General features: G+C 42.9%; 1 protein-coding gene across 2 annotated transcripts in view; it reads left to right on the top strand.

The window, feature by feature from the left end:
- LOC115082218 overlaps positions 1 to 25,087 on the top strand; it is a 51,876-nt gene that overhangs the window by 5,706 nt on the left and 21,083 nt on the right. For both annotated transcript variants that reach the window (XM_029586472.1, XM_029586471.1), the window contains exons 3-4: positions 5,606 to 5,713; positions 13,263 to 13,382. In XM_029586472.1, the coding sequence (XP_029442332.1) occupies positions 5,606 to 5,713; positions 13,263 to 13,382 (228 nt within the window). The remainder of the gene's footprint in view (positions 1 to 5,605; positions 5,714 to 13,262; positions 13,383 to 25,087) is intronic.

The raw sequence follows: 25,087 nt of genomic DNA, 5'->3' as shown, positions 1-25,087 counted from the left end.
TGACATACAAGTTAGAGCAGCGTGAAACTAACTTATCTGATAGATGGAGAAACGCTGGTCTCTAGATCTAGTGACATGTATCACACAAAAACAGAATATTTATTAAATAACAAAGATAAATTACCTTTCTCTTTGTGTTTGTGTATCAGAATTTGCAGAACTGCTGAGACACTTTTTCCCTCTCCCAAAGTCTTGGGTTTGTTGCTTAAGCTTTCTTGACTTCCCTTCAAACTTACTAGGAGATTTATCAAGCCGTGGTATAAATGCGCATTAAACAGCGTACATCGCGTGATACAGCATGATAGTAAATTTCATGTTAATATTTTATTGCGGCTGACCGAGAAAGTGGTCGGCCTTCTAGCCCACTTTGAAAAATGGCACCAACCGAGCCCCCCCCCCTTGCTGGAGCCACTATGGGTTTTTGAAAGGTTTGGGGGTGGGCTGTGCCACTCAGCACCAGGCTCTCTCTTTTTTTTTTTTTTTTTTTTAATACATTTGAGGGATGGGGGGGGGCACTATACCCCCAATGTTTTGTATACCTTTTTTAGGTGGGGGCAGTGAAAGACTTGAAGTATTTGGAAAGGGGGGGGCACAGTTTATTTTTGGATGACGGGGTGTAAGGGAAATAAAAAGCAGATGATCATGAAGACTCTATTTTGTATCAGCGGGAATGACTCCATTTCATTCCATACAGCATAGGCACTGGTGCAAAAAAATAAACTTCTTGTTGCAGAAGCTGTTTCGCAGTGTATTTTGTATTTTTTTCTGGTTTTTCAGACCAGGTGTTGTTTGTCTACTGCTGAGCCGAGGTCTTATGATCCTGACTCGCTCGGGCTGGAAGCTGGCCGCTTTCAGCTTAGAGCGAACAGGGAAACTAACACACAGGCTCCAATGGTAAGGTATAAAAACAGCGGGACTTTCCAGGGTAGGACGAAGCTCGTTACCTGTGGTAAGAGGGTCGCTTCCCCATAGTTGGTGTTTCCTGGACGAGTGTATCTGCCCACGCTGAAGGGGCTTCCCAGCTGATTTTGAATTGACAGATGATGCCTACTCAGACTATATGATTTTTCATAGAGATTAATTGCCGGCTCTGGTTTCCTAGACCCTGAAGATGCTGGGAGTTCCTGGGGCAGACTCTATGATGGAACCAAATAAGAATCCCATTCTGGTTTCCCTATAGAAAGCCTCTTGCTACTTTCCAGTACTTGAAGCCATCCAGGAGTTGATTAATCTGGAATGGGATGCCCCAGAAGCAAGTTTTAAAGGTGGACGAGTGTTAGAAGCTCTATACCCACTGGATCTGGCAGCGAGAGAACGTTTAGGGAAATGCAAAGTGGATGCACTGGTCTGTGCCGTCTCTAAGTGAACAACTTTCCCAGTGGAGGAAAGAGCGGCCTTAAAGGATGCGCACGATAGGTGGATGGAGTCCATCCTTAAACAGGCCTTTGACGCAATAGCATTGACCTTACTGATTGCTTTTTGTTGTGCCCTGGTAGCTCCTCTCTAAAGAGGTGGATGACTTGGAGGCAAATTCCAGAGTGGTTATGGAACCCGCCACCACCTTTTTAATTGACGCGGGCTCAGACCTAGTCTGTACCTCAGCCAGAGGAATAGCCTCAGTGGTGGCAGACAGAAGACAGATTATGGCTGCGGATTGGTCAGCAGACACAACCTCCAAGGCAAATCTCACAAAAATGCTGTTTAAAGGATCACTCCTCTTGGGAAGTGAATTGGAAAAGCTGGCAAGTAAATGGGGCGAATATCCAGTACCCTGGCTACCAGAAGATCAGAAAGCAGTTACAGCGCTACTCACCCATGAGGGATCGATCCTAATGCTTTCACCCCTACAGAAACTCTACATTTCAGAGGTCTCTGTCCTTTGTGAGGTCTCAGTCCTTTTCGGAGTTGGCAGTGCAAGAGATGGTCAGGCTCAGGTTCAGGTTTGTCCTGAACCCCCCCCCCCCACCCCCCAATGAAGTTTTGCCGACCTACCCTCGGAACGAGGAGAATGGGGGTCCACTGTCCCTCTTCTACCAACGGTGGGTCGAAATCACTTCAGACAAATGGGTACTGGAGGTCATAAGAGAAGGATATATGCTAGAATTTCACAGTATTTCTCGGGATCTATTCATGATATCTCCTTGCCACTCCTAGCACAAGAAGCAGGCAGTGGAGACTACCCTGGTAAGGCTCCTCAGGATGAAGGCTATAATCCCAGTACCTGCGCCCCAGGAAAATATAGGGCGCAGGTACTGGGATTATAGGAAGGTTACTTTCGCCTCATCCTGGACCTCAAGAGCATCAACCGACATCTACGAGTAATTCATTCCTGCATGGAAACCCTATGCTCCGTGATAATGGCTGTACAATCAGGAGAGTTCTTAACCTCCCTGGACCTATCTGAGGCCTATCTACATATTCCAATCTGGCAAGGACATAGTTTCCTATGCTTTGCAGTACTGAGTCACCATTATCAGTACCAGGCACTGCCCTTTGGCCTGGCCACCACCCCAGGAACATTTTCCAAGATTATGGTGGTCGTAGCGGCAGTGTTGAGATAAGAGGGAATCCTGGTGCACCCGTACTTGGTCTACTGGTTGATCTGGGCAAAGTCTGTGGAAGAGAGTCTCTGGGTGACCAACAGGGTGACCTCCTTGCTTCAGGAACTCGGATGGGTCGTAAAAATGCACAAAAGCAGTCTCAAACCCTCCTAGAACTTGAAATATCTGAGAGTCTGGTTCGACACCAAGCAGGGCAAGATCTTCCTCCCGACCATGTGGATAAGGAAGTTGATGTCCCAAATGCATCTGTTGATGAACGTGATAGTTCCACACCATTAGGCATATCTTTAAATCCTTGGTTTAATGGCGGCAATCCTGGAAGAAGTGCCATGGGCGAGGGCACACATGCGACCACTTCAGCACTCCCTGCTGTCACATTGGAACCCACTGTCTCAAGACTATTTGATTCACATCCACTTACCATGGAGTATGCTCTCGGCTCCAGTGGTGGCTGCAGGAAGCTCATCTGAGCAGGGCTGTACCCCTGTCCCCTCCAAACTGGCTAGTCCTCACGACAGCAGCAAGCCTTTGGGGCTGTGGAGCTCACTATCAAGAGTTGACATTCCAGAGGCATTGGACCAAGGAAGCGGTCCTCTGGAACATAAACCACCTGGAAGCCCGGGCAGTCAGATTGGTGTGTCTACAATTCAGCCACATATTCCAGGGTCAAGCAGTCCACGTAATGTCGGACAACACAACAACGGTAGCCTACATTAACTGCCAGGGTGGAACCAAAAGGCAGCACATGTCACAGGAGATAGATCTCCTTATAGAATGGGTGGAAATACATCTACAGATGATCTCAGCCTCCCACATTGCAAGAAAAGATAGCGTCAGAGCAGATTTTCTAAGCAGGGAGAGTCTGCATCCAGGAGAGTGGGCATTGTTGGCCAAAGCCTTTCACTGATGGTAGATGGCTGGGGTCTCCCGACTATTGATTTATTGGCCGCATCTCACAATGCAAAGGTTTTCTGATTCTTAAGTCGCAGAAGAGATCAGTTGACCTTGGGGATCGATGCTCTCATTCAGAACTGGCCAGAAGAGGAGCTGCTATAAGCCTTACCTCCGTAGCCTTTCCTGGGCAGGGTCATTCGCAGAATTGAGCACCACAGGGGATTACTCCTACTAGGTGTCCATGGTATGCAGACATGCGGAGACTCCTAGTGCAGACCCCTCCCTGTGCCTCCCACTGCACCATGGACCTGCTACAGCAGGGACCGGTCCTTCATGAAGATCCGATTCTATTCTGTCTTACAGTCTGGACCTTGAGAGGGCTTGCCTGATGAAGTGAGGATATTCGGCGGCAGTAGTTTCCAACTTACTCCGCACGTGGAAGTTCTCTACATCCCCAGCGTATGTACAGGTCTAGAGACTATTTGAGGCCTGTTGCGAGGAATGCGGTGTTTCCCCCTCGAATGGTCAAAATCCCAATAATTCTGGAATTTTTGCAGGACGGCTTGAATAAAGGTTTGACCTTTAACTCCTTGAAGGTCCAGGTAGCAGCTTTCTCCTGTTTCAGGGTCGAGGTGAACTGAACCCACCTGTCGGCTCATCCGGACACGGTCCATTTTCTGAAAGGTGTGAAGCACGTCATGTCACCCCTGTGGTGGCCAGTTCCCTTGTAAATCTTAATCCAGTATTGGATTTTTTGGCAGGGCCCTCCTTTCGGCTGCTGCGCAGTCTTTCCTTGTGTTTATTAACCCTGAAAACGGTGTTCCTGGTGGCTGTATGCTCAGCACGTCGCATCTCTCAACTACAGGCATTGTCATGTCAGGAACCGTTCCTCCAGATGACTCCAGGAGCATTACAGCTTCGTATAGTTCCATCCTTCTTGCCCAAGGTAGTCTTGGTGTTTCATATGAATCAGTCCATTTCATTGCCATCCTAGGTAAGCACAAGAACGCGGAAGAATACCACCTCCCCTGCCATTTGAACGTCAGTAGGCTTTTGGTGTGTTATCTGGAGGTTTCAGAACCTGTTGCCTTTTTGTCCTTCACAATGCAAGGAAGCAGGGCAAACCAGCTTCGCAGGCTACCATAGCTCGCTGGATTAAGGAGGTGGTCACGGGGGGCCTATATGGAGGCAGGAAAGCCATTAACTTTTCAGGTTAAAGCTCATTCCACTAGGGCTCAGGAGGTCTCATGAGCGGAAGCTAGACTGCTATCTTTCGTCAACAGCTGCTGAGTGGCGACGTAATCTTCCTTGCACACCTTCTCTAGGTTCTGTCACCTGGACGATCAGGCACGAGAGAACGCAGCCTTCGCAAGGACGGTATAAACCAGACCACGGGCAACCTCCCGCCCTGATTGGGAGTAGCTTTTGTACATCCCATTGGTCCTGAGTCCATCTGGCTACACGCTAGGAAATGGAGAAATTACTTACCTAATAATTTTGTTTTCCTTAGTGTAGACAGTTGGACTCAGCATCCTGCCCACGGCTGCCCAAGTACAGTGCCAAGGATTCACCCGTGGAGTGAATATCGATTCCAAGAGATTACAGGTAAGCTGTCATTCAGTCCCTAGATCAGGGCATCTATAATCTTACTGGGGGTTCAGTGTTTGAGTACAGTTACGGTTATCCATTTTTAATTGTTTTTAATAAAGTTTTTTCGATAGTTTATGTGCACAGTGGCTTTTGAAGAGAATATTGAAGGGCTGAGGTCACTGCAGGGGTGTATCTAGGGTGATGTCAGTTTTGAAACCTGACTCCATCTCTATCTGCTGGTAGGGGAGCATAAACCCATTGGTCCTGAGTCCATCTGTCTACACTAAGGAAAAAAAAATTATCAGGTAAGTAATTTCTCCATTGTACTCCATGATTAGGATTTTATATCTGATAAGTGATTTTTGCATTATTTTATTACTGTAATCATGATTTTCCTATCATTTTATGTTTGGTTTTGTTAATGTCATAATAGTTTTTGATGGTACTATTTTGTTATTTGCTGAGGACAATTTATATCTGTAAAATATATAAATGATACAATAATTTTTATAGGAACAATCTGTAGAATTTCCATTTTTTGTTTGTTTTATCTCTTGCAGAGAACTTTGTTGTATCACTTTCTTTCTGTTGTGGCATCGCTGGGATGGTGTTGATTATGTCCTTTGTTCTCTGTGAATGTTTAAGATGTTACTGCCCTTCAAATCCAGGTGAGTAAAGGGCTGTTACTGAGAAATATCAGATAATCTACAGAGACAGACTGAAGTAACTGGATTTTATCTGTGTACATCAGCAGGCCAGGGTTCATACACAGACCAATTAGGCCTTTGCTTAAGACAGTAATATTTTGGGGTAGCAAATTTCCTGTGCCTCGCAGACCTCCAATCCAGTTTAACTCCCTCACCCTCCCACTGTCCCCACTGCTTTGACCTTGGAGCTCTGATAAGGCAGCATGCACAGGGTCCGACTGAACCCATGGTCCACAGTGACAGATCCTGCATGGATCCCAGAGGGGAAGGGGACAGTGGAATGCCTATGAGCAAGTTTGCTCAGTCCCTAGGAACAATACCTTGTGATAATACCATTGTCATAAATGGAGCTCTGAGGATGAGAAAAGGGGAGGGGCAGCAGGAAAGAAAGAATTAGAGGCTTGGCTGGAGAAAGAGGGTGAGAATCAAATTGGTGAGGAGAGGGGTGAAGGGAGGAAATCTAGAGGTTAGTGGGGTCAGTTACACACATGTTGGAGGTACAGAGATTCTCACAGGATAAGCAGGATGGTAGTCCTCACATATATGAGTGACATCATCAGGATGGAACCCAATCACGGAACACTTTTGTCAAAATTTCTAGAACTTTGACTGGCACCTACCGGGCATGCTCAGCATAGCACCAACCCTGCATCCAGCAGGGGTCCCCCTTCAGTCTTCTTTTTTCCTCGCAGCAGTAGCCACGCGGTGTTAAGGAGCTCTCTAGAGATTCCTGACAGGAAATTTCCTCACGGAACTTCTTCCAAAAATTTCAAAAAAGTTTTACCCCATAGGGGTCCCCCTATCGATATCCATACTCTGCGGTCGAAAGGTAATTGCGGTCGATTCCCATCGAGTTTCTCCTTTGGGGCCTACCGGCCATCGACTGCACCACGGCTAAATTTTTGTCTGAGTCATGGCATCGGGTTTTCGTCTGTGCCCTGGCTATACTCAAACCATGTCCATCACTGGACCCGCAAGGGGTCTGTGTTATGTGTTTGGGGTCCGACCACGATGTCCTAACTTGCACCAAATGTGCCCAAATGACACCGAAGGCTCGTAAGGCTCGTTTAGGGAAAATGGAGTTTCTCTTTCAGCCTAAAACCCCGACTCCATCGATAGCTTCGACTTCGTCTGAGTCGGTACCATCGACCTCTTGCCAACACCGGGACACCGCTGCTGCCCGACCAGTGTCGACGATTCCAAAGGTGTTTCTTCCCTCCTTGCTTCCTCAAGAAAAGGACCGAAGAGATCATCTTGAAGAGCGTAGACACCGTCATCGGAAGGTTCAGTCTGCCGATCAAGGCAAGCCCTCGGCATCGGCGTCAACAGAGCCACCGATAAAGAAGCCCCGTACAGAAAGGGTCCCATCCTCTTCTGTGACTGGGTCACCGAGGCATTCCCCCACCTTCAGTGGTGCTGGGATCCACGATTCCACCTTCACCGGTGGGCCCTCCGGCTATGCCAGTGCTGCCTCCAGAGCCGGGGTTCCACGTCCCAGGCTTCCAGCCTCCAACGACGCCGGTACAGGTCCCCAAGCCGGTCACCGATCCGATTCCCGTAGCCCTTGCACAGCTACTGGGAAGACTGGATGCACTGATCGGTGCCCTGCCATCGATGGAACAGAGAGCACCGGTAACTCCAGTGCCTTCTGCTCCGATTCCATTATCATCGGATGATGAGGAATCATAGATACCCATTCCACCGACTCGTCCATCGATGTCAGATCCCTCTGTGCCTCCATCGATGCCATCGGTGCCACCTCAGATGCCACCGATGCCTAGGCCTGGTCCTTCAGGATTACCACCATTTCACCCTGCTGGAGACACGTTAGCTGCTGGAGATCAGCCTTATGATCCTTGGACCAATGATACATCCCAAGATACAGATGATCTACCATCAGAGCCCTCTCCTCCAAATGAAAGACTACCTCCACCAGATCTGTCTTTTATTAATTTCATCAAGGAAATGTCTGAAACCATTCCTTTTCAACATCAGACAGAAGAGGACTCTAGGCACAAGATGCTGGAAGTACTCCAGTTTCTTGATGCTCCTAAGGAAATCATGTCTATATCTATTCATGAAATTCTCCTTTATCTCCTGAAGAGAAACTGGGAACACCCATGTTCGGTCCCACCTGTCAACCGCAAGACAGATGCCACCTACCTTGTGCAGTCAGCTCCTGGGTTCCAAACGTCACAGCTGGATCATCACTCTGTTGTTGAATCAGCCCAAAAGAAGACACGACATTCAAAACTTCATTCCTCCATACTTCCAGGGAAGGAACAAAAATCCCTGGATGCTTTTGGCAGGCGTGTCTTCCATGGCTATATGCTCATATCTCACATTGCCTCTTACCAGATCCATGGAGTTAGCAATCTGTTATGGTTATAAGTATTTCTGTGGATCCTTGGTGCTGCGGAAGTGACCATGCCCATGGGAAGGAGCTCCGCAAGGAGCTATAGCACTGAGTTAGACTCGTATCACACCCAACAAGAATGATTCTTTTATTATTTTTATTATTTTATTTTTATTATTTTATTATTATTTATTATTATTTGGTTCTCCTCAGAACTAAGAAAGCTCAAATTCCAACTAAGACAAAATGAGGCTAAATGGCGCAAAAACCCAGGAACCAACACTCTTTCAATCTACAAAGCATCTCTGCATCAATACAAATCAAGCACCTTAAGATCCAAGAGGGACTACTACGCCTCGAAGATACACAACCTTGTATTCGACGCCAAAGCCCTCTTCAGCTATGTAGCCAACCTCACACAACTAAACCAACCAGAGATTGCTCATGATCAAGCTCAATCGAAAGCGGAAGAATTAGCTCTATTCTTCAGCAACAAAATCAATACTCTTCTATCGCAGCTCCCCACGAACCCCACTGTTCCACTAACCACTCCTCAACCCTCAATCAACTACACTCGGTTAGAAGAACTTGACACAACGTCATCCACTGAGATCCAAGGAATTCTAAGGAAAATGAAACCTTCCTCTCACCCTTCGGATCACATCCCAGCCAAACTACTACTATCAATTCCAGAATCTATCTCCAAAATCCTGGCAGATATCATAAATTGCTCCCTTACACAAGGATTCTACCCTGACAATCTCAAACTTGCCTCACTCAAACCCCTTCTCAAAAAACCAAATCTCGACCCAAACGATTCTAACAACTTTAGACCAATAGCTAACCTCCCATTCATAGCCAAGATAATGGAAAAATTGGTAAACTCACGACTCTCAAACTACATTGAAGATAATAACCTTCTATTCCCATCACAATACGGATTCCGTAAAACCTTAAGCACGGAAGCCCTCCTCATCTCTATGACTGACCACATCATCCTAGGCTTAGGACAAAGGACAAGCCTTCCTTCTGATACTACTCGACCTTTCGTCTGCATTTGATACGGTCAATCACTCCCTCCTCATCAACCAACTAACAGCCATAGGTATCTCAGGCACTGCCCTATCATGGTTCAGAACCTTCCTCAGCAACAGAGGATATAAGGTTAAGATTCATAATAAAGAATCCTCTCTTCACCCCACGTCAGTAGGAGTCCCTCAGGGCTCATCCCTGTCTCCTACCTTGTTTAACATTTATCTGTTACCCTTATGTAAACTTCTCACTGACCTCAATCTCAAACACTTCCTCTACGCTGACGATATTCAGGTCCTGATCCCCATCGAAGAGTCGCTCGCAAAAACACTGTCTCACTGGGAAACCTGCCTCCAAAATATCAAACAGCTTCTCACAAGTCTCAACCTGATACTAAATTCATCAAAAACGGAACTTCTACTCATCACACCAGAAAACAGCTCCCTCACACACACTCATCCTACCGTACCAAATACTACACAAGTGAGAGATCTAGGAGTTCTAATTGACAATCACCTAAACCTGAAAGCTAACATCAACAAAACCACCAGAGACTGCTTTTATAAGCTCCAAGTGCTGAAAAGAATACGACCTCTCTTCCACACACATGACTTTAGAACAATTCTACAATCAATCATTTTCACAAAGCTGGACTATTGTAACACCATCATGCTTGGTCTCCCTTCATCACACACCAAACCATTGCAAATGGTCCAAAATGCCTCCGCCCGTAGACTCACTAACACCAGGAGAAGAGAACACATAACCCCCATCCTGATGGACCTTCATTGGCTGCCCATCCACTTCAGAATAATCTACAAGGCCATTCTCACCATTTTCAAAAACATCCATCAATTAGCTCCAATCGATCTCCATATCCCCCTCCGATTACACCATTCAACAAGACCGACAAGAGATGCTTACAAAGGATCACTTCAAGTACCTCCAGCCAAAACTACCAGACACATCACGCTTAGAGATCGGGCATTCTCCACAGCCGGTCCAACTTTATGGAACTCCATTCCCCCGGATCTTAGAATGGAACCCAGCATCTCAACATTCAAGAAAAAACTCAAGACGTGGCTGTTCACGCAGGCCTTTCCTAACTCCAACATTATTTAACTCCCTTCAATCAACTCGCTTCGCTAGTAATAGCGTTAAAAGCCACCTCTTACAATGTTATTTATACAATGTTATTTATACATATATATAATTATCTGATCTCCATTTTTCTTCTCACTCCAAGTTATTGATTTCCTTGTTATATGTAACTGCTTTTCTGCACTATTGTTCAAATTGTAAAGTTTTATTATAACTGCACCCCTGTTTCTTGTGAACCAGCATGATGGGACTACTGTCTTGAATGTTGGTATATAAAAAAAACTTAAATAAATAAATAAATATTATACAGCTATAGATGTCCACCAGAGGTGGCAGTAGTGAGGCAGTCAGTAGAATCAGTCTCAGGGACCTCAGATGAGGGAGCCCTTCTCTCCTGGATGATGTCAGGAGGTTCCGCTGCTGGTTTCTCAGCGAGGAGATTCTGTGGGTGAGAATAGTAGAGAGATGTTGTACTCACTAACTGCAAGCTGTAGCGATGCGATTTCACCAGGAATGTAGATGAAGGTACAGGCACCGAGGCAGGGAGAGCAGGCCCTCAAGGAGCGAGTACCTGTTCCCTGTAAGGCACCTGAAAGAAAGCAGGGGGCCCCCAAGGAGCGGGTACCCAGGTTAGGAGTTACCCAGAAGGGCAGAGAAAGAGCTTCCGGCGGCAGCACGGAAGTGGCAGAGTAGCGTAGACAGGAACGGATTTGAGTCCTTGCTAACTCGGGGAGCTAGCAAATGAATGAAGGTAATATACCCGGATGGCGTGACGTCAGCATAAGGGAACGCCCTCGAGGTTCGCGCCAAGGGTTGAATAAAGATGTGGGTTGCGCGCGCGCACCCTAGTAGGTGCCTGGGAGGAACAATGGCGGGAGACTGCACCATAGCCATTCTGGGGATGCCAGAGGTCAGCTTGTAGTCGCGGCAGTAGCCATCTTTCCCAGGTAAGCGGGAAGAGCCAAGAATGAGGTGAGGCAAGTGGAGCGAAGTCGTCGAACACCGACGGACGCAACACTTATATAACAAAGGAAAATGATTGGAGGGGGGAAAACCTCAGACAGCGCACCTTAAATGTCATGGATCTTTTAATGGTGCTCATTGCTGCAAAGCTGCCATCATAGGGGAAAAAAACCCTTCCATTCAAAACCTTTATTTTGAACATTTATTCACATCATTGATTCCAAACTTTTCTCCTTCAAAACACAACAGTCCAAAAGTACTTATCTTTCAAATATGGTCGATGTAAACTCCTGTAATCCCAACAAGCAACGCCAACATGACCATATTTCGCAGATCCCGCTGCTGCCTCAGGGCGTCCTACACTTTGACTCCTGTGGCAGCAGAGGCAACTCATGATTGAGCATCCACTCTCCTAATGCATGCTGAGTCACCTCTCCTGGGCACCCAATTTAATATTTAAATGGGCTGCTGTGGTGAAAAGGAGGTAGTAGGGAAAATTGTGTATCCTCTGTGCCTCCTCTGCATTAGGCACCCAGAAGAGGTAGCTATCAGTGAGGGTTAGAAAAATGGACACTCAATTTTACGAGTGTCTGTTTTCCTAACCTGTGCACTGCCTTCTTAATTGAGTATCTGTTTTCGTAACCTGACTGCTGGCAACTTTTTTTTTTTCCCAGCACTCCTTTTTCCAGTTCCTCTGATTTAATATCGCTACGATATTAAGTCGGCGGAATTACAGCAAAGCAGTATTTTCTGCTTTTCTGTCAACTTTTGGGCCAGGTTTTAATTTTTGAGAGTTAAAATGTGTGTCAGGCGCTCATTTTTTTTTTTTTTTTTACATTGGTGGTAATAGCTAATAGCCTCATCAACATGAATTTACACGTGATGAGCACTATCGGCTATGCGCTTGTTTGGACACGCTAATCCCCTTATTGCATGAGGGGTTTTGGATGCGCGTCCAGGCGCGTGTAAAGCCTTTCTTTTATTTTGATGAGTACGTTTGTGAGTTGCTGCGTAATGGATAACTTCCTGGTCCTAGTCAGTTAGGAAATGCCTTTCCCTTTCGTTCTCTGCTATTACCTGAAGCTAAACTGAACCAGCAGAGCGATTAACCTCAAAACACAACAGAAACACGTTTCATGCTTCAACTGTTAACTAACACTGAAGCAGCTAGAAAGTAAAACATGACTCCTACGCTGCTCTCAATTTTATCTAACTCTCTGCTTAATTTGTAATGAACTTGTTTTTAGGGATGCTAACTGTATAATTAGTAGTGTTTTCAAGTACTCTTCATTGTGTTGCTTGGCAGGCATTTAAAGGATGTGTGGTATTTCAGCAATCTGTGTGGCAAATAATAGTACTACTTCTGTTGATTCAACTACAGAATTATTACAAGTTGCTTTGATTCTGTAAGCTGCTTCTCAGCAGTTGCCATGCAACTTCAGCAGGGAGTTCAGAGAATTGTATCCTCTCTTTCTGCAGGTAATTTTTTACCTTGGAAATAATGCACGTAGATTTGAACATTAAATCCTATGGGGGTAAATGCACTTTTGAAAATCGCTATGAAATATGCAACTTTTATGTGCATAAATACGCTTTTGAAAATTACCTGCTTTTACGTAGTGTTTTTCTTCCTGGGACCACCTGCCTCTCATGCATGTAAAAGCATGTACATTGTTCCCCATGCATGCTTTTACCCAGTTAGGTGCTGGGCATGTTTCTGATGGGCAGTTTACCCAGGTAAATGGCTTTTTGAAACTCGCATCTAGTAAATGGATTCAAAGTCTCTGTATTTGATTTGGGAGTCATAGGCACATGTTTAATGGGTATATTCGCCAAATAATCCTGTTCCATTTCAATCCCCAGTTTAGGGAGACTTCAACATGAACAGTTTTTTTTTCTTCCAAAGATGTATACTCTAGGATTTCTAAGAATGCTGCATGGAGTTTTGGTGAATGAGGTGGTGTCGAATCTGGTGGTGGTGATTTAGATTTGGAATATTTTATTTAATTTCCATGGATATGTCCAAGAAATGAAGGAATTGTTTTCTTATGTGCATAGGTGCAAGGAGGAGTCATCCCACAGGTGAAAAGCTGTTGGAGAGTGTTCTGTACTCCCTTAGAATTGGTGAGATCCTGTCCCTGATCCTTGCCATCTTAGGACAGGTCTTTATTTTAGTTGGTAAGTATTTGTAAGGGATGTACAAGCCTTTTGCTTTTGATAAGGAATGGACCATAAGATTCCTCCACCCTTCTTACCTGTTTAGAATCCAACTTTGGGTTGGATTCTAAAATTCCTCTCCCTTCGCTCACTCCATTTTCATTTTAATTTAGTTTCAAGCAATTATTTTTGGTTTACCAGGATTTTGTAGATTAAATTCAGGGCTGCTTTTGCCTGTGATTGAAAAGTGGCAGCTGCCTTGGGCCTTGCATATCACAGGAGCCATTACATGAGTGCACAGGGCTCTGCCCAGATGATTACTGGCCAGTGCACATAATCTCAAGCAGAAGAAAACAGCCCTCTCATGTACATTCGTTGTGTGTGTGTGTGTGTGTGTGTGTGTGTGTGTGTGTGTGTGTATATATGTATGTATGTGTATATAGATATATCTATATAATATAAATTGGACTAGTTTAAGTACCTCAGTTTAAGAGTGGACCGTCTACCAAGTGTTTTACAGCATTAGTCTTTACTATCTATTTAATGCCTTCTAGCTCTACCTAGATAATGTCAATAAAAATGTTTTAAGGGTGTTTATGCCTGTAATTCATTAAAACAATTGTAGCCTGCTGGCATGTGTAAGAGCCATACAAATAGCTTGCTAAATCTCAGTAAGTCATGAACTGGCACTTTCACCCTTATTTAATTGAATTCTTTCAATCATTTTTAACAAAATTTTCATGACTGTGTCACTTTAAAGGGTTCTTTTTTGCACATTTGTAGTTTAAATACAGTAGTTGAGTTTGTTTTATGTGTATAGATATAGCTATAGATATAGATGCCGAGGGAGAAATTCTTGAACACCTGATTGCCTGGGAATTCTCTAGAAAAGGTATGGTCATTACTGATCTAGAGTGCTTTGTACCCTTGGTACAAGTCCTGCCCATAGCACAAGCTCCTTTATACCGCACTTGTGCCATCCCGCACAAACTGGCAGGAGAGAGACATCTCATGTCACACTTGAATGGACCAGAAGACAGTAAAGGCATGCTTGAATTGACCCACAAAGCAGAAGGAGGAGGTGGTATACAGGTGCTCTTCTATCAGCTGGTGCAGAGGAGGAAAACTGCAGCACTAGGTCAGCAGCATCAGATTAACAAAGGGTGATGGAAGGAAGAGTGCTAGGATCAGGGAGATGAGGGAGAATAATGAACAATAAGGAAAATATTAAAAGGGGATCCCTCCACAAGTTTGCCATTAAGTAGTTAAAGCAGCCCTGATTAAATTTATTTTAGTTTTTATTAATTGTTTATTTTAACAGACAGAATACATTCAGATGCAAAAGGTATTACAGAATAAGGTTAACATGCTCCCCGAATTACAAAATCAAACACACAGAGCCATAATAGTCATCTCCAAGCCCACCAATCAATCAGAAAACACGTGCCCCTCCAGTTGTTATGATAGCCCACATTAAAACCACCTCATTATTTTTCCAAATAATCCCAAAACTTTCCAAATAGTCATACGTATTTATCCAATTTTTCCCTTAAAAAGTAAGTAATTTTTTCAGTAACTGCAATCTCAACCAGTTGGGAGTGCCACTGGGATATATTTGGAGCACCCTTCCACACCAGTGCAATCACATGTCTGGCAGCATGTAAACAATGATTAATAATTTTATATATGTTGAGATGGTTTCAGTAGTCTTTCCAATAACCCAGCAGCCCCAAACAGGGAGTTAAAGAGAAATGATTGTTACACATTAATCTGACTTCCCTTTTGATATCCTGCCAAAAAGAAATCACTTGCGGACATGTGTAAATAAGTGCCATTTAGCCCACAACCATGCCAGCATAACGGAGAAGCTGATCTAGAGAAAACAGTTTAAAAACAATCTGGTATCAAAATGTTCATTGTAATAATTTAACCATTAGATCAACTTTTTGCAGATATGGAGTGTGCTTCCTGCCATATCTTTTCCTAGTCTGTGGTATCAACTGTAGGCTGCAAATCATCATTCCAATGCTGTATCACAAAAATGATTCTGTCCGGGATCTCATTCGTATCAGTTATTGAATTATAAATGCAACAAACAGCTTTTCCCTCAAGGAATTGGTCACAAAGAAATTGCTCAAAAAAGCATGGCACCAAGAGGGTTCCACCCCCTACCCCTCAAAGCATCCCTCATCTGTAGATGCAGATGAGTGTTCTCTGTGAATTGAAACTGCTTAATCAGATCATTAAATGACTGAGAGTTATCACCGCTCCATACTGCCAAAGAAAACAAAGATCATATTTCTGCCAATTGGCTATAGCAGGAAAAATAAAACTGTATGAGATGGATTTTAACCAATGGCATCACTGGAGAACATTCTGGCCATGAGATCCCCACAAATTTTCAGTCCAACCTTCCAAACTTGTACTATGTGTGCAATTAAAGGATTACTTGGGATTCTCCTGGCAACTACAGAAAGAGGGTAGAGTCAAAAGTAAGGGAAATTGTATTCCCTCCATGTGCTCTGTTTCCAATTGGAACCACCCACTCGAAGTTTCTAGATTTGAACCACTCTAGTATACACCCCAATTGTTCTGCCCAATAATAACTCTGGAGATGTGGCAACCCCATTAACCCCCCCCCCTTGAGATTTAGGCCTACACAGCATCTCCTTCTTGATATGTGCTACTTTATTATTCCAAATAAAACTCCCCATTTGTCCATTCAAAGTCGTAAAGATGGACTGGGACACGGCACGTGAGAGATGATGGAACAAATACATTAACTTAGATAAGATTTACATCTTAATCAAATGTATCTGCCCTGATCAAGAAATGTACAAGTCAGTGCAGTCCTTAAGATCCTTCCTCACAGCTATGAGAAATGATAAGTAATTTAATTTGAATAAGTCTCTAAAGTTAGTGACAAACCGAATACCCAAATATGTAAACCTGTGAAGGACATGCCTAAAATGTCGTAAGCTTTAGGCACATAAGTTCTACCTCTAAAAAGGAGTTCAGAATTTGTGAAATTAATTTGATAGCCTGATGATATTCCATAGTCGCCCAATAACTGCATTGATGCAGGACTAGAACTATCCAGTTGCATCAGATATACTAAGACGACATCTGCATATAGGGAGACTTTATGCCGAACCCTATCAACCTTACCTCATGAATCCCTCTGTGATCACGAATTGACTGAGCAAGAGGTTTAATGGCTATATCAAGTAAGAGGAAATAAGGGACACCCCTATCGAGTTCCACTAGCCATCAGGATCAGAGATGTGAACTGTCCATTAATACAAATGTATGCTTTAGGGCACGTATATAGAGTTCGCACTCATTTATTAAATTCCTCCGGGAACCCAAATTTTACCAAGACTTGGAATAAATATGGCCACTGGATCTTATCAAATGCCTTGCTAGTATCCAGAACTAAAGTAGCCCCCTCTATTCTGCGGGTCCTGATCACCTGTAAGATGTTAATCTTCTGGTATTATCTACAGACCAGTGCCCTTTAATAAATCCTGTTTGATCCTTATGTATAATATGCAGCATCAATCCTTCCAAGTGCAATTGCATTACTTTAGCTAATATTTTGGCGTCCGCGTTGAGCAGGGAAATGGGTCAATATGACTCCATCTCCAGTACATTGCCTTTCTTTTGGTATAATCAATTTATATGGGCGTCATTTAAATCTCTTGTAGAGTTTGGAGATTATCTTAAAGAATTAGAGTTCTTTAAGTCTGGACAGTAATAAAACACTGAGTTTTTTTTAATTTTTAATTTTTTTTAAATCAATGTGATAACCATCAGGGCCTGGACTTTTATCAGATGCCAGACCACTAATTGCCCTCTGTACCTCTAGCAGAGTGTTAGGGATCTTAAGACTGTCGTCCATTGATTTTATCAATGACAGAAGTTGGAGACCTTGAAGGACAGTTTCTATTCCCTCTGTGTTACCATATGTGGCACCCTTATAGAGATTGGTGTAATAGGCATGGATCACTTCACCCATGAATTCATCAACAGAGACTATTTGTCCATTAGGAGATCTAAGTTTGTATAACTGAGTCTTCTCCAAACCACTCAGGCCAGCGGGGCACCCCTCTTGTTCTCATGTTCATAATATTGTTGCTTAGTTTATCTTGGCACCCTCTCAATTTTTCCCATCTGAAGAATTAACTGCTCTCGTACCAGTTGTTGGTATACTTTAGCTGAACATGTTCGCTTTTGCTCCTTTTCAAGGTTTAGTATTTCTGTCTCTAGCCATGCCTGCTTGGCCAAATTCATACTTTTCAAATAGCTAGCGTAACTAATTATAGCTCCCCTCCGCACTGCCTTCAAGGTCTTCCATCTCAACACAGGGTCTTATGCCTCTGAGCTTATGATGGTAGTCAAAATCTGTATCACATTTTCTACCACTGCCCTGAAGTCCTGCTTCCCCAGCAATGAAAAAATCAAGCACCACTTTCCAGCCGAGCCACCCCTACCTGTCGGATCCAGATTAATTGAAACCGGATTATGATCGGACAAATGATCTGGCAATATGTCACATCGAGAAACTTTAGACAACAGACTCTCTGAACATAAAAAGAAGACAATGCGACTTCTACCTGGCAGAAAAATAGAAATAATCATGGTTCAAGGGATATGTGTGCCTCCATACATCTACCAGGTTAGACATCTCAACCAATGCTGTCAGAGACCCCGACGTCTTCCGATGTATGCTAGGAGAGGAGCAATCCACCCTCAGAGCTATACAGGCGTTCCAGTCGCCTCCTACTATCAAAGGAAGACCTGAGAGAAACCCCAGCTTGACTGTGAGATCAGAATAAAAACTGTTTGGAATCAGAGTTAGGGCCATAAACATTAACCAAGCCGAATTCCAATTGTTGGAAGCGGCAACGCAGAAGAATATTTCGCCCTTCCCCATCTATTTTTGTGTTAATTACTTGTAATGGAAGATTCTTGTGCACTAAAGTGCAGGACCCCCCATGCTCTGGGACGTGTAAGGGGCCGCCCCACACCTGACCCACTCAATCTATCAAAGTTTTCATGTTCCGCATGCGAAAGCTGTTTCTCCTGTAACAGTACAGTGTGAGCCTGTGATCTCTTAAGGAACTGTAGTAAATGGTTTCCTCTTAATTGGGTGAGATATGCCACTAATATTCAAGGAAATTAACTTAATCTGACCCATAGGATGTAAGAAGTAAAATTACCAGCAACAGATTCTCAAATACATGAACCTTCAATAACCTTATATTCATAAAGAAGCCATCTGTGATCCAAATAACTTTTTAAAAGCTCCTGCCTGCATTTAAGCTCTAACTGAGCCGAGCTCCCTAGTGATTTCAGCTCCAAGACTCCAAATTTTGCCAAGAATCTGTGCCATCAGCTCATTATTGGATTTAAGTGCCAATCCTTCTCCCCTCCCGAAATTTTTTTCTTTCTCATTCGTGCTCAGGCCTTCTGAATCCCCAGCCTTGCGGTAGAAGTCTCTTATAGGCCTGTCCAACGCGCTTCTGGTATGCCAAAACTGATATGAAGCTAATTTACATTCCAACCCTGAAATTAGGTTACATAATTGTCAAAATTTCTATGATTGGCTTTCTGTTATAAACATTCTGAATGGCTGTATGGTAATTTGCTTTCATTCTCCAAGTTAATTAATCCTCGTCTCATATGTAAATATTTTCTTCAAATTTGCCAGATTAGAAACCTTGTGCTTGTTCTAAGAATATTGTCTATAATCTTAGATGGAATGTCAGGTGGCCTCATCCTTGTTCCAGATATGCTTCTGCAATCCTAGATGGAATGTAAAATAACCTCCTATCAGTTGAAAATGTCCTACAGCCTTGTATTTCAGCATCTTTTGTCTAACTTATGGAGTCTCTTTTGTCTAGGAAAAACAAGTGCAAGGCTGAGACTATAATGTTGCTAGTAGTTGCTAGTCTTATGATAAAAAATCAAAAGCCCAGAAGTACAGGAATAATGACTTCTTCATATGTGACATCAAAAATGTTTCACTTAGTCTAAGGGCCTTTGAGCACCCACATCACACCAATTACTCATCTCGCCACAGACAGATTTAACCCGCGGTGTTCAAATTAAGAAGCTGTATCTAAAGTTGGGAGCACTTTAGCATATTGTACCGACCGAGACAACAAATGTTAAATGGGGGAATATAAGGAGCACAGCCCCAGGGCAGTCGGAGCTCTAGCAAAATACATCTACCACCATCAACACATTACAGCCCCCCCCCCCCCCCAAAAAAAAAAATTAATTGTAGTTTTAATATTTTTAAAGCTGAAAAGGTTTTTGCATACAGGGGTGTTCGGTCGCATATCTCAAGAAATAAAATGACCTTTTATGAAAACCCTTTTCCTCTGTCCCAACAATAACATTCATTTCAAAATGTTATACTATGTATTTTTTCTCTTTGTCTATGGGGAAAAAAATTCCTTATTAGATAAAGTGAATTGCTACCACTTCCCCAGCACCAAGTGCACAAGTGCATTGAGGTTCCAACCGCAGCCATGACAAAACAAGACTTGAACTTTTTTCATGTGTACAAAGTGCTGAGGCATCACCTCAGACCCCCCCCTCTACCTTGTACCTAATTAAAGGAGGAGAAAAGAGAAGAGTTGGGGAAGGAGGCTTTGTACTGAGGATTGAAAAGTGAAGGCTAGGCGAGAGAAAGATGTGAGGAGGAGAGGGAATTACTGGAATTGGATGTCCACGGAGGAAATATTAGGAGGTGAGGCAAAGGAAGAGTATTGAAGATTGGCGGGTGGGGAAAGGTAGTTTGTGAGAAGGAGGGATGGTGGAACAAAAGCAGAAGAGATTCAGGTTTATTGGTTGGTAGAGTATTTGGAAGTCAAGGGTAGATAAGGAAATCTGGATTGTTAGCTGGGAGAAAAGAATGAGGAGGTGAAGTGGTGTGAAGTAAATCCTGGGAAAATCTTTCTTTTCACCTCCGTCTCTTATCACTACACTCATTCTGTCCGTCATATCTCTCTTAACCTGAACCTCAGAAGCATTGGGTTCTTGCATTTATTTCAGTCCTGCAGCCAGTAGAGATGTTCTCTGTTCACTGACCTGATCTGAACTGTTGTTGGACCCCGGTAATGAGTATTTTTACAGCCAGCAAGATAGGGGGAATCTGGACATACCAGTAACATCCTAAGACAACGCAATAAACCAGGAGAAGTTATTTGATGTAGTGGAGGATAATGGACAGCAGATCATCACTGTCCAAATTACCACCTTCAAGTATAAACTACAAGAAGTTCCACCCAGCTCTAAAAGAGCCTACTATCTGGGACATGCATTGGAAGTGATCTTTAAATACAAAAAAAAAAAAAATCCTTGTCAGAGTCCATATTCCTCCCTGACATGTCCTGAAAATTTGGTATGGCTAGGACACCCCAAAAAAAAGATACGAGGGAAACTTACATACAGATAGAAAGCAAGGGGAAAAAAAAGCAGAGCTATGAGATGTTACAGAAGAGCTTATTTGTCTACAGGGCTGCATTTACTTGCAGAAATTTCCCAAGCAAACACCACATTATTTTTGTGGCCCTCTTGCCATTGTGTTATTAACTTTAGTCTTCTGTGGTTCAGTTCCCAGACCATTCCCTTACTGTCTGTGAGCACTGTAAGTTCTCCATCACCAAATAGTAAAATTTTAAAACCTATAGATAACAGCAGAGTCTGTAGTTTGATTTGGCCCAGCAAGTGGCTGGGTTAGAGATGCGGCAGGACATTTTGCCACCAAGGTCTCTCACTTATTTATGTAGATTAGAACAAACTGCATTTCAGGTATAATTTAGTTTTTGCTGATGACGTTATTTATAGTTTATAGCAGAGAAAAGGGTGTGAGACCAGTCAATAATGCTGATCCAAGTAGAATGAAGTAACAAACTTTAAAGGAATTTTAAAAAGTACAGTCCCTCTCCCCCCCCCAACACAGCTGTGTTTCGCTGTAGGGGCTGTATTGGGAGGGACCCATGAAGAACAATTTCCAAAGGTTGTTATCCAAATCAGAAGTGTTCATTTTATAAAATTTCCAAAATAGGAGGCATTCACATGTAGCTTATAAATTTGCAGTTCTAAAGCGTGCATAGAAGTACAGGATTTCAATGAGAACATAAGAACATAAGAAATTGCCATGCTGGGTCACACCAAGGGTCCATCAAGCCCAGCATCCTGTTTCCAACAGAAGCCAAACCAGGCCACAAGAACCTGGCAAGTACACAAACACCAAGAAGATCCCATTCTACTGATGCCAGTAATAGAAGAGGCCATTCCCTAAGTCAGCTTGATTAATAGCAGTTAATGGACTTCTCCAAAAACTTATCCAAACCTTTTTTGAACCCAGCTGCACTAACTGCACTAACCACATCTTCTGGCAAAAAATTCCAGAGCTTAATTGTGCGTTGAGTGAAAAATAATTTTCTCAGATTAGTGTTAAATGTGCTACTTGCTAACTTCATGGAATGCCCCCTAGTCTTATATAATCCGAAAGTGTAAATAACCGATTCATATCTACTCATTCAAGACCTCTCATGATTTTAAAGACATCTATCATATCCTCCATCAGCCATCTCTTCTCCAAGCTGAACAGCCCTAACCTCTTCAGCCTTTCCTCACAGGGGAGTTGTTCCATCCCCTTTATCATTTTGGTTGTCCTTCTCTGTACAGTCTCCAGTGCAACTAAATCTTTTTTGAGATGCGGCGACCAGAATTGTACACAGTATTCAAGGTGCGATCTCACCATGGAGCGATACAGAGGCATTATGACTTTTTCCATTTTATTAACCATTCCCTTCCTAATAATTCCAAACATTCTGTTTGCTTTTTGACTGCTGCAGCACACTGAGCCGATGATTTCAAATTATTATCCACTATGTTGCCTAGAACGTTTTCCTGGGTGGTAGCTCCTAATATGGAGCCTAACATTGTGTAACTACAGCAAGGGTTATTTTTCTCTATATGCAACACCTTGCATTTGCCACATTAAATTTCATCTGCCATTTGGATGCCCAATCTTCCAGTCTTGCAAGGTCCTCCTGTAATGTATCACAATCCACTTGTGATTTAACTACTCTGAATAGTTTTGTATCATCCGCAAATTTGATAACCTCACTCGTATTCCTTTCCAGATCATTTATATATATATATATTGAAAAACACTGGTCCAAGTACAGATCCCTGAGGCACTCCACTGTTTACCCTTTTCCACTGAGAAAATTGACCATTTAATCCTTCTCTGTGTTTCTTGTCTTTTAACCAGTTTTTAATCCACAAAAGTGTCAGGTAAAGTATCCAGTTTAACCAACAGAGATGAATGGACAACAACCTTTGGAAATTGTTCTTCGTGGGTCCCTCCTGATGCAGCCCCTACAGCAAAACACAGCCATGTTGGGGGACACATTAAAAAAAAGGTGGAAAAGGTTAAAAAAGGTGGAAAGAAGGCAAAACGATTACCGGCATGGTTAAAAGGGGAGGTGAAAGAAGCTATTTTAGCCAAACGATCTTCATTAAAAAAATTGGAAGAAGGATCCAACAGAAGAAAATAGGATAATGCATAATCGTTGGCAAGTTAAATGTAAGACATTGATAAGACAGGCTAAGAGAGAATTTGAAAAGAAGTTGAGCATAGAGGCAAAAACTCACAATAAAAACTTTTTAAAATATCCAAAGCAGAAAGCCTGTGAGGGAGTCAGTTGGACCGTTAGATGATCGAGGGGTTAAAGGGGCACTTAGAGAAGATAAGGCCATTGTGGAAAGATTAAATGATTTCTTTGCTTCGGTGTTTACAAAAGAGTATGTTGGGGAGATACCCGTTCCGGAGAAGGTTTTCATGGGTAATGATTCAGATGGACTGACCCAAATCTCAGTGAACCTAGAAGATGTGGTAGGCCTGATTGATAAACTGAAGAGTAATAAATCACCTGAACTGGATGGTATACACCCCAGGGTTCTAAAGGAACTAAAAAATGAAATTTCAGACTTATTAGTAAAAATTTGTAACCTATCATTAAAATCATCCATTGTACCTGAAGACTGGAGGATAGTTAATGTAACCCCAATATTTAAAAAGGGCTCTAGGGGCGATCCGGGAAACTACAGACCGGTTAGCCTGACTTCAGTGCCAGGAAAAATAGTGCAAAGTGTTCTAAGCATCAAAATCACAGAACATATAGGAAGACATGGTTTAATGGAACAAAGTCAGCATGGCTTTACCCAAGGCAAGTCTTGCCTCACAAATCTGCTTCACTTTTTTGAAGGAGTTAATAAACATGTGGATAAAGGTGAACCAGTTGATGTAGTGTACTTGGGTTTTCAGAAGGCGTTTGATAAAGTTCCTCATGAGAGGCTTCTAGGAAAAGTAAAAAGTCATGGTATAGGTGGCGATGTCCTTTCATTGATTACAAACTGGCTAAAAGACAGGAAACAGAGAGTAGGATTAAATGGACAATTTTCTCAGTGGAAGGGAGTGGGCAGTGGAGTGCCTCAGGGATCTGTATTGGGACCCTTACTTTTCAATATAATTTATAAATGATCTAGAAAGAAATACGACGAGTGAGGTAATCAAATTTGCAGATGATACAAAATTGTTCGGAGTAGTTAAATCTCAAGCAGATTGTGATAAATTGCAGGAAGACCTTGTGAGACTGGAAAATTGGCATCAAAATGGCATATGAAATTTAATGTGGATAAGTGCAAGGTGATGCATATAGGGAAAAATAACCCATGCTATAGTTACACAATGTTAGGTTCCATATTAGGTGCTACCACCCAAGAAAGAGATCTAGGCATCATAGTGGATAACACATTGAAATCGTCGGTTCAGTGTGCTACGACAGTCAAAAAAGCAAACAGAATGTTGGGAATTATTAGGAAGGGAATGGTGAATAAAACGGAAAATGTCATAATGCCTCTGTATCTCTCCATGGTGAGACCCCACCTTGAATACTGTGTATAATTCTGGTCGCCGCATCTCAAAAAAGATATAATTGCGATGGAGAAGGTACAGAGAAGGGCGACCAAAATGATAAGGGGAATAGAACAGCTCCCCTATGAGGAAAGACTAAAGAGGTTAGGACTTTTCAGCTTGGAGAAGAGATGGCTGAGGGGGGATATGATAGAGGTGTTTAAAATCATGAGAGATCTAGAACGGGTAGATGTGAATCGGTTATTTAGTCTTTTAGATGATAGAAAGACTAGGGGGCATTCCATGAAGTTAGCATGTGGCACATTTAAAACTAATCGGAGAAAGTTCTTTTTTACTCAACGCACAATTAAACTCTGGAATTTGTTGCCAGAGGATGTGGTTAGTGCAGTTAGTATAGCTGTGTTTAAAAAAGGATTGGATAAATTCTTGGAGGAGAAGTCCATTACCTGCTATTAATTAAGTTGACTTAGAGAATAGCCACTGCTATTATTAGCAACAGTAACATGGGATAGACTTAGTTTTTGGGTACTTGCCAGGTTCTTATGGCCTGGATTGGCCACTGTTGGAAACAGGATGCTGGGCTTGATGGACCCTTGGTCTGACCCAGTATGGCATGTTCTTATGACTGTACGTTTTAATACTCCTTTAAAGTTTGTTACTTCGTTCTCCTTGGAACAGCATTATTGATTGGTCTCGCACCCTTTTCTCTGCTATGTGCTCTTTCATGTGATTCATATTTACCTCACACTTAACTTTTTTTTTG

The sequence above is a fragment of the Rhinatrema bivittatum genome, unplaced genomic scaffold (genome assembly GCF_901001135.1).
Source record: "Rhinatrema bivittatum unplaced genomic scaffold, aRhiBiv1.1, whole genome shotgun sequence".
NCBI classification, from domain to species: Eukaryota; Metazoa; Chordata; class Amphibia; order Gymnophiona; family Rhinatrematidae; genus Rhinatrema; species Rhinatrema bivittatum.
The sequence above is the reverse complement of the archived record's forward strand: the minus strand, read 5'-3'. Positions and strand labels throughout refer to the sequence as shown.